Below are 16506 nucleotides of genomic sequence, written 5' to 3'. Positions count from 1 at the left end.
AAATGATTACTTAATGGTTGTATAACTTAAAACAATTCTTAGAATAAATATTTATATATGGTTAATATATATTTAGTATTGACACTCCCCCCCCCTTTTTTTTGACACGTCCTAAACAGATTGACTCAATATTTTCCTCAAACTAATCTAAATCTACACAAATGTAAATACATTCTTAAACTAAAATGCTCTGTTGTACTATGCTTTTCTTTCTATTGTTTAAATCAACTAAATATAGTTAAATAAAAAAATAGATTTTGTGTACCCATTGTTTAGGTAAGTACACTTATCGTTTGGGTACAATTTTGTAATAGTATAAAATATACATGTTTTTGTGTATCCATTACTTATATTACACACACACACACATATATATATATATATATATATATATATATATATATATATATATATATATACACACACACACACACACACACACACATATACACACACACATATATATATGCATTCTGGTATCACTTGTGGTAATAAAGTGACTGAAGTGCACCAGCAACAAGGCATTACAGTAATATCAACTTTTAATTTGTCACTTGGACCTGAAGTTGCTTTTGTGGAGTACAATGACAATAACTTCCCGGGAGCAATGCGTCCATATTTATTCTATTAAATAAATTTTATTTAAAAAAACATTCATAAAAAGACACAAAGTGAATATGAAGTTTGATTGTGACTGTCCTGTACATGGCAAGTGTGGCTACGATGTCATAAACATTACATTACATTGCATAGCTTGGATTTGCATGGGCGAGTGTGGCAGCAATTACACATTTAGAAATAAATCCTGTCCATAATGAGACAAATAAATAGGAACACTCAAATGTAAACAAATCGTATGATTATATGAGTATAACGTTCACAGTGACCGTACCGCAGCAGCTTCTTGTGTGTGTTTACAATTCATGTCTACACAATGATAATAATGTGATGAGAACACATATTGTGAAAACAGCCAGCTGTAAAATAATAAAAGAAAAAACTCAGTAGTAGTAGCACACAATCCGGTTCAAATATGTCATACAAAATGTAAATGAGAGATTGAATGTAATAACCCTTGATAGATTCATCTGCTGTTTCTTTCTGATATTACATGTTGCAATAAGTGCAATCCATGTGGCATAATCCAATTTTTCAAACAATTCTGTGTATAAATTAAAAATTCAAGCCCAGGCTAACAGTAAACTACAAAGGATGAAGTAATTTTTTTTTCAAGAGAAAACGTTCGATTGTCCTGATTAAAAAGTCTTGTAAAAGTTTGGATGCACTCTCTCATCCTATTGAATGAAAACCCCAAACTTTTGAATGGTAATGTAAAACTCTTGGAAAAGAAGTGTAATTTTATCTAATCTATAAACAAATTAAAATATTTTGACAACTTTAATCTTGTAATTTTATGACTTTATCCTGGGGAAAACAAATACAGCTGTAATTTCATACACACATTTTTATCTGGAAATTTTTTTTTTCTTTTTTTCTCGTATGATTATGACTTTTTCCGTAAAGAATCTGACTCCAATTTTGTAATATTCTGACTTTCTCCCCCCCAAAAAAAATTTTGTTTGGAAAAATATGTTAATATTAAGACTTTTTTTATCTTCCCCCCAAAAAGACTTTAATCTTGCATGATGGCATTTTTTCCATACAATTTCAGATTTAATCTTGTAATATTCTGACTTTTTGTTTTGATAAAAATATAACTTTCATCTATTATTCTTGTAATATTCTGACTTTATTTTGAAAAAAAACCCAAGTTTTTAATTTGAAAAATGCAATTATAACCTTTTTTACCGCATAATTTAATATAGTAATCTTAAATAATTGTAGCACTTTAATATAGTAATATTCTGACTTTTTGTTTTGAATATGACTTTGTTCTCGTAATATTAAGACTTTTTATCTTGAAAAAAATGGGACTTAAATCCTGTAATAGTGCGGGGTTTTTTTAGTTGGCAAAAAGCACCACTTTACAACTTTCTTACATAAAAATTCATATATAATCTTGCAATATTCTGACTTCTTTAAAGAAGTTTTTTTTTTTTTTTTTTTTTAATTATATATTTTGACTCTAATTGCCTAGTATCAGATTATAATTTTTTTGCATACAATTACAAACTTTCCCATAAATTTTAACTTAAATGTAGTATTTAGACATTTTTCTTTGAAAAAACAACAACTTTGTACTCTGTTGATTATTAGTTTTTAATGCTGACAATGTTGTAATGTTACAAATTTTTTAATGAAAAATTTGGATTTTAATCTTGGAATGTTTTGATTTATCACCATGATTTGAATCACGTAATACGACGACATTGCCCCAAAAATTGCAAAAATGGGTAATTATTTTAAAAAACAAAAACTTTAGAGTACTGTATAGTCATTATTTTTTTCCCCTTATGGTGTGGTCCTCATACTCTTCTGTACCACCATGCCATAGTGTATTAAAAAAAAAAAAAATCAGTCTATAAAAGAAATAAAAAGCAAACAAAGTATAATGATAAAATGCCTCCATGGTATCTTTTTGTTGCGTGTCAGACGTCGGAGCTGTTGCGACAGTGTTGCATCGTGACTACCAAGATGGGCTCTGAGCTAAGCGAACCTTTGACGGCTTCCCGCACGCCCTCCCGCCATTCTAGCTCCCGTTCGCCGTCCTTGCGTCTGTAGTGCACCGCCAGCGTCAGGACGCCGCCCATCAGCGCCATCAGCAGGACGCCCACCAGGGCCCCCGCCACCGTCATCGCGCCCTCATCCCCCCGGTCGCCGATCAGCTCGCCGGCCTCCGCGGAGGACGGCCGGTGTGCGGACCCCGCGGCCGCCGGACGTTTGACGCGGCCCAGGGCGACGTGCATGATATTGGTGCCGCGGTTGGCGTCGGGGCCGAGATCCGCGGTCGACTCGGGTAGGGGGGCCGAAGCGGACCGGGTGCCCCCCGTGGAGGTGAAGGCGTGGCGGCGACGGCGGTGAGATTCCAGGGTGCGCTTCCCGATGCCTTTGTTGGCGCTTTCCCTGGAGCGCACCGTGTAGATGGCGTGAATGTACCACTCACGACCCGATGCCACCTGAACCAAACACACACAAGTTCGCAGTATTATAATTTATAAAAAAAAAAAAAAAAGCAACAGTCAAAACAAAATCAAGTATCATGTACACGTTTTTAATTAAATTTAAAAGAGGAAAAAAATGAATATGACAACAAAGAAACAAAGATTCAATACAACAAAATAACATTATAACCCAAAAATAAACAGCAAAAATAATAAATACAATCTATAATAAATCATAAAAATTATAACATATACATTTAAATGTAAAAGTAATACAAAAACGAAAAATGAAAAATAAAACAAAACAGAAAATGAATAAAATAAATAAAACAAATACACAAATAAAATGAACAAAGCCACCCAGGAAAACAGTTTTGTTTTATTGTGAAATTCTTTGTGCAATGACACTTGTTTTGAATTTCTCTTAATAAGAAAAAGGATAAATCAGACTGATTGAGTAAAAAAATGTGTCCAACTTGAGGTTGCGCAATTGGGAAGTGGGGTAAAACTACCTGGAACATGGCCCTGGAATCCATCTTGAATCCGTCGGATCCGGGCTGCCTGACAAGCGGCGCGGCCGAAGGGTCGTCCATTGCCAGCATGGCGTTAAAATCCACGTCACCGAAAACTCGCGCCTGAGTCTCCGGCTGTACTTTATCCTGCATGACAAGAAAATGTTCCAAAACACTTCAAGACTGAAATAGTCAAATAAATTCACTTACAATGATTTTGAATCTGTAGAGAAGCGACGGCGAGTCGGCCAGGCAGCCAAATTCAAAGTTGGTGGGGCTGTACTTGGGAACGTAGCCATCAGCTCCGGTGCACAGGAAAACTTTCTCGATGCTGCAGAAGAAAGAATCTCCAAGGTTCTGCACCGGGTCCACCATCACCCGACCGTATACAATGTCTCCTGCAGGGGGCGGGAGAGACAAGACAAACACCTTCATTACCGCGTCCAATTACATCGCATGGGAGTTGGGGTAATTTCTTATATTGCATTATGATTGGAGTGAATCCAATTGTAATTGGAGTGAATCATATCAAATTATTTCCCATTGCATCATAATTGGAGTGAATTGTATTGAGTCGTATCATATTGACTTGTAGTTTCAAGTGATTCATATTGAATGGTACAGTATCATAATTTGAGTGCCTCGTATCATAATTGGAGTGAATCGGATCATATTTAATCGAATCATATGGTATCACATCACATTGCATTGCAACTGAGTGAACAGTATCAAACTGAATCGTATCATAACTGGAGTCAATCGTATCGCAATTGGAGTAAATTGCATCATAATTGGAGTACAATGTATCGGATAGCATATGGAGTGAATCACATCGTAATTGCAGTGAATCATATGCATCTTAATTCGAGTGAATTGTCTCACACTGAGTAGGGGATCAGGAATAGCTTTCCATGTAATTTTGACAGTGTATTGAAATACTGTACATATCACAATCGCCTCTTGAGGTTCAAAAGTCCTGGACCCAAAATTGAGCCTTGGGGGACACCACGAGTCTGCTTACCTTCCAAAAAAGCGACAGCGCTCTCTTGGCTGATGTCGACGGAGCCGTCAGAGAGCCACAAACTTCTTTTAGACAGCAGGAACATTTGAGTGTTCAGACTGAACTCAACAGCCACAGGATCGCTCACCTGAACACAGACACTAACGCTTAGCATAGCGACGCAAGACAAAATCGTGCCCAAACGTTTCCAATCAGCCTTACTTACTTGCCGGAATCGGATATCCACATCAAAGGCGACCGGTTCGCTGGGGATGCACACGGGCGGCACAGAGTACTCCGTGTTCTGTGAGGCGGTGCAGGGGACCAGATTGACAGTGTAGGTCCCCGAGTAGTCTCGCACCTGCGACCGATCGCATTTCATCAGCACGTCGAGCGGCTGCACGTACGTCGCTCGTACTTACGGCAAAGTCGGAGATGAAGGTCCACTGCTGCATGGGCTGGTTGAAGGTGGGCTCGCTCCTCACTAAGCTCAGGTTGAACGTCAGGGCGGGATGGGTCGCGCTCATCACCGTCGACTGCTCAGACGTCCCTGACAAGACCGGAGATCCCGGAATGCGTCCCGTGGCGTGCGACTGGACGAACAACCCCCTGAAGCGAGCTTTGGTACGAAAGTTGACCAGCAAGCGTCCGTGCGGGTCGATACGCATGCTGATGGGGTACAGCGATCCTGCACGAAAAACCACAAGACAACGCGTGAAGCGGACCGGCGCAAAACGGCGACCGTTCCGACCGTATACATCAAAACATAAACTGAGACTCCGCCTCAGTGCGGAATTGTACGGCAACGTCGCTGGCATATTGAAAGTGGCAAAGTGGGAGAAGATGCCTCTTCCTGTTTTTAGAGGTTTAAGCATCTATTTGACATCCATGTACTAGAACATCTTTGTCCTCACTAGTAAAACAATTCAGCACACTAGTAGAATGTCTGTCTTACTAGTAACGTTTTTTTTTCCCCCACTACCACCTTCCACTGCCAGTTCCATCTTAAAGTCGAAGCCATCTTTTCCATGGCTTAGACTTTAAGCAAACTCACGTACCCTGCAACTCGGCCTGCGGCGGGCTTCCGATGCCCTCCGTCCACAGGATGGCGGTGTCGTACACAAAGGTCAGCCGCAGCTCGGAGCGGAGGTCAAAGTGCTGCCAACCGCCCGCGCCCACTGGTGAGTGGAAGACGTAGGACACGTAGAGGGGCACGCGCAGAGTCACGTACGACTGCACCAAGTTCAGGACCTGACCACAAAAACACAGTTTGACTCCTGTGCAGTACCTGTAAGGCAGAAATGAGGGAATATATCCCATTTCTTTGTTTTGGGATGAGACCATTGAGTTCTTTTTGCCCATATCTGTAATTTAAATTATATTTTTTAATTGACCTGCTTCAGTAAAAATATTTTGTATTTTGAACTAGCTGTTCATTGTTTTGTAAACCAGCCACAAGATGTCGCTGCTCAACTGTATATTTGTGAAACTGCTCAGTGCCAAACCGTCGCCTGAACGTTCGTAATATAAAAAAAACTACAAAATTATTTTAAATATACAATAAATGATAATAATAAAAGTAATACAATTCAAACTAAATAATTAATTAAATTAAAAACTAATTATTGAATTAGATGAAATACATTTCAACTTTAACCACTGAAAATGAAAAACATAATCAACAAAAGTTACAAAATAAAAAAAATATATATATAAGTTATTGGAAATGAAGCCAAATAACACCTAATAAAAAGAATAAAAGCTTTAGGAAATGAATCCAATTAATCACGACTACTACTAACAATAAATCATTATTATTAGAATTATACAAATTGATTGAATATGATAACATTTTTAAAATGAAATTTCTCTCAGGTAGTGTCAATAAAAAGTTTAAAATAATTATCTTAAAGCTGTACTACTAAAACGGTATTCATATTGATCATAGAAGCTGGTTTAAATCTAATGAAATATAATAATTTTTAATACAATTTGTAAAGAAATAAAATGCTTATATATAATTTCAATAAAATAACAAGTCGATATAATTTCTAAATAATACAAGATACAGTTAAATAAAATATAATTTTAACCTAAAACCAAACAGTTGACACCTGTCCGTCGGTGCCGATGGCGCCGCCGCAGTCGGTGAGCAGCTCGGACATGCGGTAGTAGCTGCTGAACTCCCACAGGCAGGCCGGCAGGTTGAGGTTGCGGTAGAAGCGTAGCGTGGCGTTCCCGCGCAGGGCGCTGCTGAACTGGTAGGGCGCCGAGGTCCCCGCGCTCTCCGGGTCGTGCGTGTCCGCCTTCGGGAAACCGTGGGCCGTGCTCACCTCGTCATAGTCCAGCAAGTTGGAGCAGCGGTGGTCGCCCGCCCGGGTGCCGTCCGGGCTCAGGGTCAGCTCTAAATTATTGAGGGGACGCGTGGAAATGATCGGAAGCATACCTGCGAAAGGATGGTTTCCATGTCACCTCCTCTTATTACGAATACATACAGTTTACACGTAGACACACGCTACATCTCACAAGCGCCACCTACCATCCACGTGCGGCATGGTGACGGTCACTTTGATGAGGTTGGGACGTTTGGGGTCGTCTGTTCCCGTGTAGCGCAACTTGGCCGAGAAAGGCTCTGCGCCCACGGTGCCCATCTTGCGGGGCTGGCACATACCTTGACCAGGAAGAAACGTATAAATAGAATGTTTTTGAGCTTCGTTTGTAAACCTAATCTTATAACCCTTAACATTTATTAAAACCTCGAACTTAGCCCTAAAACCAACCTAAACGACAACTTCAATTTCACTCCATGCTTTACACCAACGAGAACACTCGCAAGGAGCTGCTGTAGGCCACAATTTACACACAGACGCTCACAAATAGACAAACTGTCTAAATTGGGCCAACCCAATGGCAGCTCGTGACGTCACCAACTAGGACACGCCCCTGTACCTTATCCAATACAAAAGATTTGCGTTTGATATTTCCTTTTAGGCAGTTATGTGAGATACAACCGGCAAATGCGCTCGTGGGGCACTGGAATGTAGCGCCCCACCCTGGCCTTATTTATAGCATTGAAGAGGACCTACTGCGCATGTCAAACTTTCAACGCGAGTCAATGGGTAAAGATTTGTGCACGCCAGATGCGTCACAAAACAAGACAACAGAGATGAACGAAACAACTTTAATCATCATTAACTACAAAATAGATATACACCCACCCATCCATCCATTTTCAGTACTGCTCAACCTTGTAGATATACATAAATTTCAAAATGTTTTTATTTTATTATAAATACTTTCACTTCATTTTTTGTCATGAAAGAAAATAATCAGGTGACCACCGTCAGCGGTAGGGCATCACCCTAGCACCCTCTGTGGACCAGCCGCCACTGCCCCAATGCTAACTGTATCCCTAAAAACAACCCTAACTCTAATCCTAATCCAAATCTCAAACCTCACTCCAACCCGCAACCCCAAACCTGAAACTTTCCTTTTATTGTATTGCGCCATGTGCAGAAGATCCCGGACAAAATGTGCACCTGACCTCCCTCGTGGCTGACGGTGACGACGGGGCTGCTGAGCTCCAGGCCCTCGTCTCCGTTGGAGTTGACGGCCCGAGCGGCGCACCGGACCCGCGAGCCCGCCTGGAAGTAGATTGAGTCCAGCGTGACGGCCTTGGAGGAGGTAAAGAAGGTGTCGAAGTCCAGCTCCCGCATGGGGCCGGTGACGCCGTCGGGACTGGCGGGGGCGCTGACGAGCCAGCGGTAGCGCGTCAGGGTGTCGTTGATGTGCTCGCTGACGCAGATGGAGCCCGTCTTGTCGTAGTCCGGGTACCGGGTGTTGCAGGCCTGCAGGAGAGAAGGCGGGATCAAGTCAACCCATGTTTATTGCGAGGGATATAGATATAGGTGTGAAAATCCACGCTATAGAGAAACTATATAATTTTTTTGGTCTATAGTTTAAAAGTTTATAGTTCTAAATTTGGACTTGGATGGATATTGTAAAAACATAAAAACACAATTCCCTAAAAATCCACAATATAGGGGGGGGGGGGGTGGAAACGAAGCGCAAATGACGGGACGGGAAAAGAGGGACGTGTATTTGCCATATTTTTAGGTGTCTATATTTAGAAAGCTGTCAACGTGGCTCAGAAGCTTTGAAGAGTCTCTGAGGCCTGCAGGTGAAGCATTCAGAGCCTCCATTCTGACAAGACCTCTTCATTTGCGCTCTCTGGGGGATAGGAGACACACACACAAAACACACACACGCACGCACGCATGCACGCGTCCAAACATGTCCATTGTGTCATTGCAGGTGAACTCACGGTCACACAGATGACGGGGTAACCGGCAGGTGGATGCAAACCCCCCGTGGTGGCGGCTTGGTGGTCGTAGTGGAGCAACGAGAGCACGTGAGGCAGTGAGGGGAAGGTGACGTCGGCCATGTTGTTGGCCTCCTCGATGTACACTGTGGCTTTGGCGTTCTGCGTCTCGGCCACCATGTTGTCGTCGGGCTTCAGGTGCAGCGTGAAGGCTTCTCTCGTCTCCGCCACGCCATCGTATAGAATCTCAACATGGACAACGTGCTCCTTGTCCCCCTGCTTGAACACAATGTCTGGACACAAACACTCATACAGACATGGACACACACACACACACACACACACACACACACACACACAACACACAGAGACGCGCACGCACGCACGCACACACAGGGTTCGACCTTACCAACAGAGCATCGAAAGTCAATTAAATACTACAGGACCCTCTGGTGGACTTGATCAGACGTTACCGTTCCCCTCCAGCTCAGGATGAAATGAGAAATCAGTGAATAAATCTATGTTCATTAATTTCCACATTCCCGCAAGAGAATCTCGTTTCACACGTGTCTAAACTTTTTCTATTAACTGAGGAGGGAGGAATTTTACTCGATGTTAAGAAAAGCAAACAAAAAGGCCCTGAAAGTGGTAAAGGTTTACCCCAAAAATCCGACTTTTGAAGTTCAGACAGTTACCGACACACTTAGTGAGCTCCCTTAGTGAGGTGCAGTGCACGTCAAAAAACAAAAACTATATTTCCTACATGAGTTACTAAACCTACGACCCGAAACACCCTGAGAGAAAGGCATGGCTAAAGATTTACCCCAGAAATCAGGACGTTTTCAATTTCCGAAGGTCCAACAACTACCAGACTTATCAGTATGCTTAGTGATCCCCTGAAGACTCACCCTGGGACACGGGGTGGTAGTCCTCCCCCGACACGGCCGACCCGTCTTTGGTGTGAACGCGGACGACAGACACCTTAGAGGTGTCGCCCAGTCGCACCACGGTGATCCGCACGCTGGCCACGCCGCCCACCACTTTGGGCTCGCTGGCGCTGAATTTGGTCTCGGAAAACCGAATGATGGGCTCTAAAGGAGGGTGGAGAGGAGGATCATGGGAAAAAAATATCAAGTCAGAGAAGTCGCCCAACTCTAGTTCGGGGTATCTTGATCTGACTTACTGTCTGCGGTGTCCTTGATTTTCACCAAGGTCTCCTTCAGGTCACCCAGCGAGGCGCCAAACTGCGAGTCACTCTTCGGGCTCCCGAGGACCAAACGGAGTGCTTCCACTTCCTCGTAGAGCGAGTCGTCCACGAGCGACAGGACGCAGGGCTTCTCCGTCTCACCTGGAAACAAAATGTCTCTGTGGCATCAAAGGAAGGTGAATGAGGTGACGGGTTTCGTTGGATTCCCTGCCTGCGACGGACAGTAGACTAATCCAGCCATGTACGTGCGTATGCTTGGCACAGAAATGTAAACAAATTATGTCATTTGTCATTGCTTTGTGTAGGATTTTGAGGAAAAGTATGAGGAATAAAGCTGTAACAAGGAACCAGGACATACCAGGTGAGAAGGCGATGACAGACGCGTCGGTGTTGGGCCGCTCATCAAAGTCAGAGGCGACCTGCGCCGAGCCCTGCCGGGTGTAGCAACGCACGGTGGACAAGAAGCGCAGGTCGCCGCTGCGGTACACCATCACCACCAGCTGACCCTGGTGCTCCTCGCCGGAGTGGACCGCCTCATGGAACTGCACCTTGGGTACTGTCGAATACAGTTAGGACTTCAGCGTGGAGGTGGGGTGGGGTGAAGGGGCTCACTTTCAGAAGCTAAGCCTAACCCTTTCCACTTACCTCGCAACCTAACCTAAACCCAAATGTATCCCTAATCTAAACCAACCCCTAAACCTAATCCCCCATCTCCTAACCCCAAACTCGATACCTCCCCATAGCTCTTCGGTGACTTACAGTCAGACAAGGAGTCGTCGATGGCGACGGCCACTTTTCCCGGTTCTCCCAGGATGCCGTTCACCGGCATGCGAAGGACCAGATCAAAGGTCTCCGGTCCTTCCAGTTCGGGTCTTCCCAGATCGTCCAGGATGTTGACCCGAAACGTCAGCGCGCTCACGCCCGGAGCGAAGTCCAGGTTCCGACTGATGCCCACGTAGTCCACTCCGGCTGAGGACGTTGATAAATGATTGATGAAAAGGTGGGAAAAAATGAGTTGACAAACTTCACCTTGACGGGATCTCACCTTCCGCCGAGACGGGCTCGGATTTACGAGAGCGGACGGTCACGGTGCCGGATTTGGAGAGGTCGCTGCCGGTGCGGAACACTTTGACTTCCACGAAACCGTCGCTCTCGTCCACGCGACGGTCCTCCTCGCCAAAATAAAACATTGGAGCTGAGGTCACACAAACTTAATCGTTACATTGGCTGCCATGGGTCCATCTCAGTACATACGTAGGTATCGTGCGTGTGTACATGTGCATGTTTTTGATGTTTTTGATTTGATGCTTTTGTGCATCAAATGTGCTTTGTGTGTGCATGCACCCCTCCCCACACACACAGCGCCTCCTCCAGACTGCTCAAAGATCTTTTTTGAAGTGTTTCCTGAGGCTGCGGTTTCATCTTCCGCGACGCTTTCATGTGGGGGGAAAAAAGAAAAAAGTGACAGGAGGAAAAGTTTATCGTTTCTCTCGCTCTCTTTCGCTCGTTCCTAAAAATCAGACATCATTCCAAAAATATCTCTCTCCCTCTTTTTCTCTCCCTTTCCCGCCATCATTGTCAGCATCAAACACTCCAAATTGTTTTCCATTTTTACGCCGTAAGTGGGCCATGCGTTGAAGTGATGTTTTTATCTGTTACACTATCAGTTTTTATTCAATCACGTTAATTAAATATTCATTATATTTTTATTACACCCAGCGTGAGCTCACAAAAATACACTGCACCTTCATACTTTTGTCCACCTTCTGCATTGTGAGTGTTGTCCAACTTTTTTTTGTCCACACCCAACGTAACGGAATGTACCGTTTGTACTTGCGACTCCTCCCCGAGACTTCCCCGTCCAACACTTCTGCCTCCCCCTTCACTCCTGCGTCTCACGTCCCCTTTGCTGCCTTCCACTTTCTACCTCACCCCTCCATCGCTCCTGCCTTCCTACTTCTCCCCCGCCAAGCCTCTCCTCCTATCCACCTCCTTCACTCCGGACACCCTCGTGCCTCCCCCTTGCAATCTACATCCCTCCTACCTTCATTCCAGTGCACCCCGCCTGCGTTCACTTCTATCACTCTTTCACGCCAGCCTCCCTCCCGCCACTTTCTTTTCTCCCACCTCCATCCCTTTTGTCTTACTTCCCAATGTATCCTTCATGCCTCCCCCAGGAACCCACCAGGATGCCAGTGGACTCCAGAGGTGAATGTCGTCCAAGTAAAAAGCAGATGACAGCGAGACGAAAATTCTGACTCGTGTCTGCGATGGATAGTAGGTGATTGTCACAGAGTAGTTGAGGCAAAACTTTCTGTGATTTCACGCTTTTGATGGCAAATTAGAGCGGGAAAAAAAGCAAGACACCAATGCCTGACCGTCGTCTTGATCCTCCAGGATGGTGACTCTGGCCGAGGGGTAGCGCAGGCCCAGACGGCCCCCCACGGGCACCGAGAGGGTGACGTTGAAGCTCTCGGGGGGCTCGTACAGCGAGTCGTCGATGACCACCACCCGGCACGCCTTCTCCCGCTCGCCCTTGTCAAAGCGAAGCACGCTGCCGTGCTCTTCCGGACGGGAAATGTAGTCCGAGTAGGACAGGACGGTGGTGGGCACCGTACCCGTGGCGGAACCTTGGCGCACAGGAAGAGACAGAAGGTGGAATCAATAGACATTTGACCAGATAATTAAGTGTGTCTCTTGGTGTTTCCCAGCGCTTATGTCAGCACATACGGAAAAATATTGTCACAACATTAAGGAAAAACATCCAAATGACGGATGGTGTACAAGCAGTAATTTCATCTCCATATTGATCATAAGATGTGTCATGATGATGACGATTAGCACAGGAGTATGCTAACAACAAAATGTCACCCTTCCTGAGGAGCGCCGCACTAATGAGATGCTTTGCTAATGGGAATGGGAATGACCTTTCAGCGGCTTTTAAGGCAAAATCACAGCCGAGCAATTGCTCTTGCCTGTGTTTGGATGTCTCAGTGCTGCCTGCATTTTAAGCAGTCTTCAGTCCGACATATCAAGTGCACCCCAACCTACAATTAATGTGAATACATTTGCATTTCATTAAAAACCATTTCTCTTTCTTTCTTTTTTACCTTTCAGTTGATGGGGTTGCCAAACGTCATAAAAAAAGTGTACACATTCATTGATGGACTATTTTTGCATTACTATGTGTGCATGAGCAACACAGCTGCTCTAAAATATCATAAACATGGCGGAAATGCTGAGCTTGAAAGCCAATAATTTGTATAAAAATCTCTATACAACATACAGAATGTCTTCGTTTTTATTGCATCAATTTTGCCCTCATTTCAAAGAATTTAGGATTTTATTTATAACATTCTTGCATTGAAGAAACAAACTCTTTCAAGCGACTCAAAAATATGTCAGTATTTACTACTAGTTATATATATTTTTTGTACAAACTCTTACTAAATTGTGAGAATAATTTGTTAAAAATACATATTTAAATGTTATTATTATTATAATAAAACATGCCGAAAATATAAAATAAAATATGTTAATTTATATTGTGACTTACCAGTATTATGAAATGATTTGTCTATAACAAATTAATAGCGCTGCTGTGTTGCTTTCGTAACGACATCCATGGCATAGTAAAACTAATTACCGCCACCTGTTATTTGAGGTGAGGCGTTAATTTTTGCAAGCGGGCAACTCACGTGCTGATTACTATTCAAAGCTGAAGACATTATTTGAGACACTACGGTAACTATATGGGTCGTGTGTTGATTTAAATGAGCGCCTCCCCTCTAGAATGAAGTATTGTAGTAAGTGTGGGTGAATATGGTAATATGCGAGGTGAGGCATTAAGAGTGAGTCCATACCCTGCTGCGTGTAGCAGAGCACCATCAGCTCCTCGCTGATGTCGCCGCTGCGATGGACGGGGATGGACAAACGGCCCACGTCCTCCTCCACCGACAGCAGAGCCTCTGGGAAGAAGACGTTCGATTCTGAAAGGAGGCAAATCATTTTTGTGTCAAATTGAACAGAAAATAATACGAGTAAAAGGGCATTTGCAACATGACAGAGTGAATGGGGGGTGTGGAGGGAGATGAAAGTGGCTGGCAAGAGTGAAGGAGGGGAAAGCCAGGAGTGCCGTAGGGGTGAGGCATAATGTCCCCCCCTTCCCCAGGGGCTTCATACACAGGCACACACAATGCGATGCTGCTGTTTAGCCAAGTGGGTCAAGTTCACCTCAGTGAGGAGGCAACGGTCTCACTTTAAATATTTCATGAGGGTGAAAGAAAGGAAGCAAAGGGGGCACATTTACGATGTCACCACACAACCTGAAGACAGCTTGTATTCCTTCATAGCATGTTGCAACCTTTTTTTTTTTTTTAAAGGATGAGCTAAAAGCTAATAAAAATAAAAAAATAAAAAACATCTGAATTACATCCAATGAGGCCAAATGCTCACTTGCTATTTGAGGCAGAAGCTAAGTGCGCTATAAAGTAACATTCACTAACATGTACGTGTGCACTGTGATGGGTTAAATCCAGAGAACAAATTTCGTGTGCATGCATGCATGTTCATAACAATAAAAGATGATTCTTCTTCTTCTTCTCTTCTTGTGGGTGATGATGAGTGGTTTTTTTTTTTGGTCTTCTTTGCTCATATGTCAACGTCGCTGACATTTACAAGAAGAAGAATTCCCATTTGGCATTTCAGGCTTTTCTTTTAGGAGAGAAAAAAAAACAACAGCACGGCACTTTGTATCACTTCTATTATTGTGTATGTGAGGGCCAGCGCATTATTAAACCAAATAAGAAACAAAACAATACACATTTTGGCCCACTTTAAAGCTCTCATACGATTGTGACATATCACATAAAAATGTATTAATTCGCTTTATTTAAACTCATTCATCCAGGTATATGCCAACCTGGTTGTAGAAAGTAGAGTAAAACAAAAATCGAAATTAGACAGCCCTGCATGAATAAAGACTTTAAGAACAAAAGGAGTATCATAACAGGAATAAAATCCTATTTTCTCCAAGAACAAAAGGTGTATTTTTCAAAGAATACAGTCCTATTTTTAGATGATAATCCTTTTTTAGAACAAAATAATACATATATTTACCAGGAATAATGTTGTGTTGTTCAACAACAAAATGGATATATATTCCACAATATAGTCCTGTTTTGTTTTTCTTTTTTCAGAATCAGAATCATCTTTATTTGCCAAGTATGTCCAAAACACACAAGGAATTTGTCTCCGGTAGTTGGAGCTGCTCTAGTACAACAAACAGTCAATTTACAGAACACTTTGGGGACATAAAGACATTGACAAAAAACAATTGTGCAAAAAGATGCAGAGTCCTCTAGCACTTAGAGCAGTTCGAATGACTAATATTGTAATAGACCGGTGCAATGACCATTGTGCAAGGGGCGCTGAGACTTCAAGGAGTGTATGCGGTTTAAAGTGACGAGTAGTGCGATAACTTTATAAAAATAAAAAAATAAATTAAAAAAAATAATTAAAAAAAAGAAATCAGATTTTTTTTAAAGAATAAATTTTTTTAGAATATAGTCCTCCTTTATGAGGAAAATTTTATTATTATTTTTTTTTTTTAAAGAATACCATCCTATTTTTTAGATAGTAAAGTTTTTTTTTAAATAGAACAAAAGGTGTATAATTAAAGCCCTATTTTTCCAAGAACAAAAGATGTCATTTTAAGAATCTTTCTTTTCCGAGAATGTAGACCTATTTTTAGACACTAAAGGCATCTTTTCTCAAATATAGGTTGTAATATTACAGAATAAAGTTGTATTTTTTTTAAATTCACTTGTTAAATTGACTTTCTTCCCTTGTTAAACTTTGACTTTAATATAATATTATTGCGACTTTATCTTGGTAAAATACTTTATATATTCGTAAAATTATTACATATTTTAACCCAGTCAAAACACATCTTTGCGCATGTAAACATTACAACTTTGTTTTCTTCCAAAAAAATATGACCTTCAGTACAATTTTCTTTTCGAAAAAATGAATTATTTGTTGTAACATGAAACCTTTTTTCCTCCAACAACATTTTAATTCCTATGGCATTTCAGGTTACAGATGGTAATTATGTTTAATTGGTGTTAGGATTCTGCGGCGGTCCTTGAAAAACTTCTCCTGGGACCAACAATGGTCAGGTCATTTTGAGACAATCTACCAGTTGCCATTATGTTGTCTCCCTCAGCCTCCATGTTATCGCTTGTCGTTAGTGTTTTTTTTTTTTCGTCTGCGCTCGGAGCGCAAAGTTCAAACATCCTCAATGTAACAGCAAGCCTGCCGTCCTTCATCTTTTTTCCCCCCCTCTCTCTCTCTCTCTCTCTCTCTCTCTCTCGAGTGGAGTGTTTTATTTTATTTATTTTTTT

At 42.3% G+C, this 16506-nt stretch overlaps 1 protein-coding gene across 1 annotated transcript in view; it reads right to left on the bottom strand.

Annotated features, from left to right (window-relative positions):
- Nucleotides 1-565: 565 nt before the first annotated feature.
- The window catches only part of LOC133416381 (FRAS1-related extracellular matrix protein 2-like), a 30404-nt gene continuing 14463 nt past the window's right edge, over nucleotides 566-16506 (bottom strand). The window contains exons 5-22 of the mRNA XM_061703232.1: nucleotides 13966-14091; nucleotides 12481-12732; nucleotides 11148-11297; nucleotides 10862-11071; nucleotides 10461-10658; nucleotides 10079-10243; nucleotides 9804-9986; nucleotides 8899-9188; nucleotides 8119-8422; nucleotides 7114-7245; nucleotides 6689-7020; nucleotides 5633-5825; nucleotides 4997-5262; nucleotides 4801-4935; nucleotides 4596-4722; nucleotides 3785-3972; nucleotides 3575-3721; nucleotides 566-3077 (exon numbers count right to left, since the gene is read on the bottom strand). Coding sequence (XP_061559216.1) covers nucleotides 2550-3077; nucleotides 3575-3721; nucleotides 3785-3972; nucleotides 4596-4722; nucleotides 4801-4935; nucleotides 4997-5262; nucleotides 5633-5825; nucleotides 6689-7020; nucleotides 7114-7245; nucleotides 8119-8422; nucleotides 8899-9188; nucleotides 9804-9986; nucleotides 10079-10243; nucleotides 10461-10658; nucleotides 10862-11071; nucleotides 11148-11297; nucleotides 12481-12732; nucleotides 13966-14091 — 3926 coding nt within the window. The 3' untranslated portion in view covers nucleotides 566-2549. The remainder of the gene's footprint in view (nucleotides 3078-3574; nucleotides 3722-3784; nucleotides 3973-4595; nucleotides 4723-4800; nucleotides 4936-4996; nucleotides 5263-5632; nucleotides 5826-6688; nucleotides 7021-7113; nucleotides 7246-8118; nucleotides 8423-8898; nucleotides 9189-9803; nucleotides 9987-10078; nucleotides 10244-10460; nucleotides 10659-10861; nucleotides 11072-11147; nucleotides 11298-12480; nucleotides 12733-13965; nucleotides 14092-16506) is intronic.

The sequence above is a fragment of the Phycodurus eques genome, chromosome 17 (assembly GCF_024500275.1).
Source record: "Phycodurus eques isolate BA_2022a chromosome 17, UOR_Pequ_1.1, whole genome shotgun sequence".
Classification (NCBI taxonomy): Eukaryota; Metazoa; Chordata; class Actinopteri; order Syngnathiformes; family Syngnathidae; genus Phycodurus; species Phycodurus eques.
This window is presented reverse-complemented; position numbering and strand designations above follow the sequence as displayed.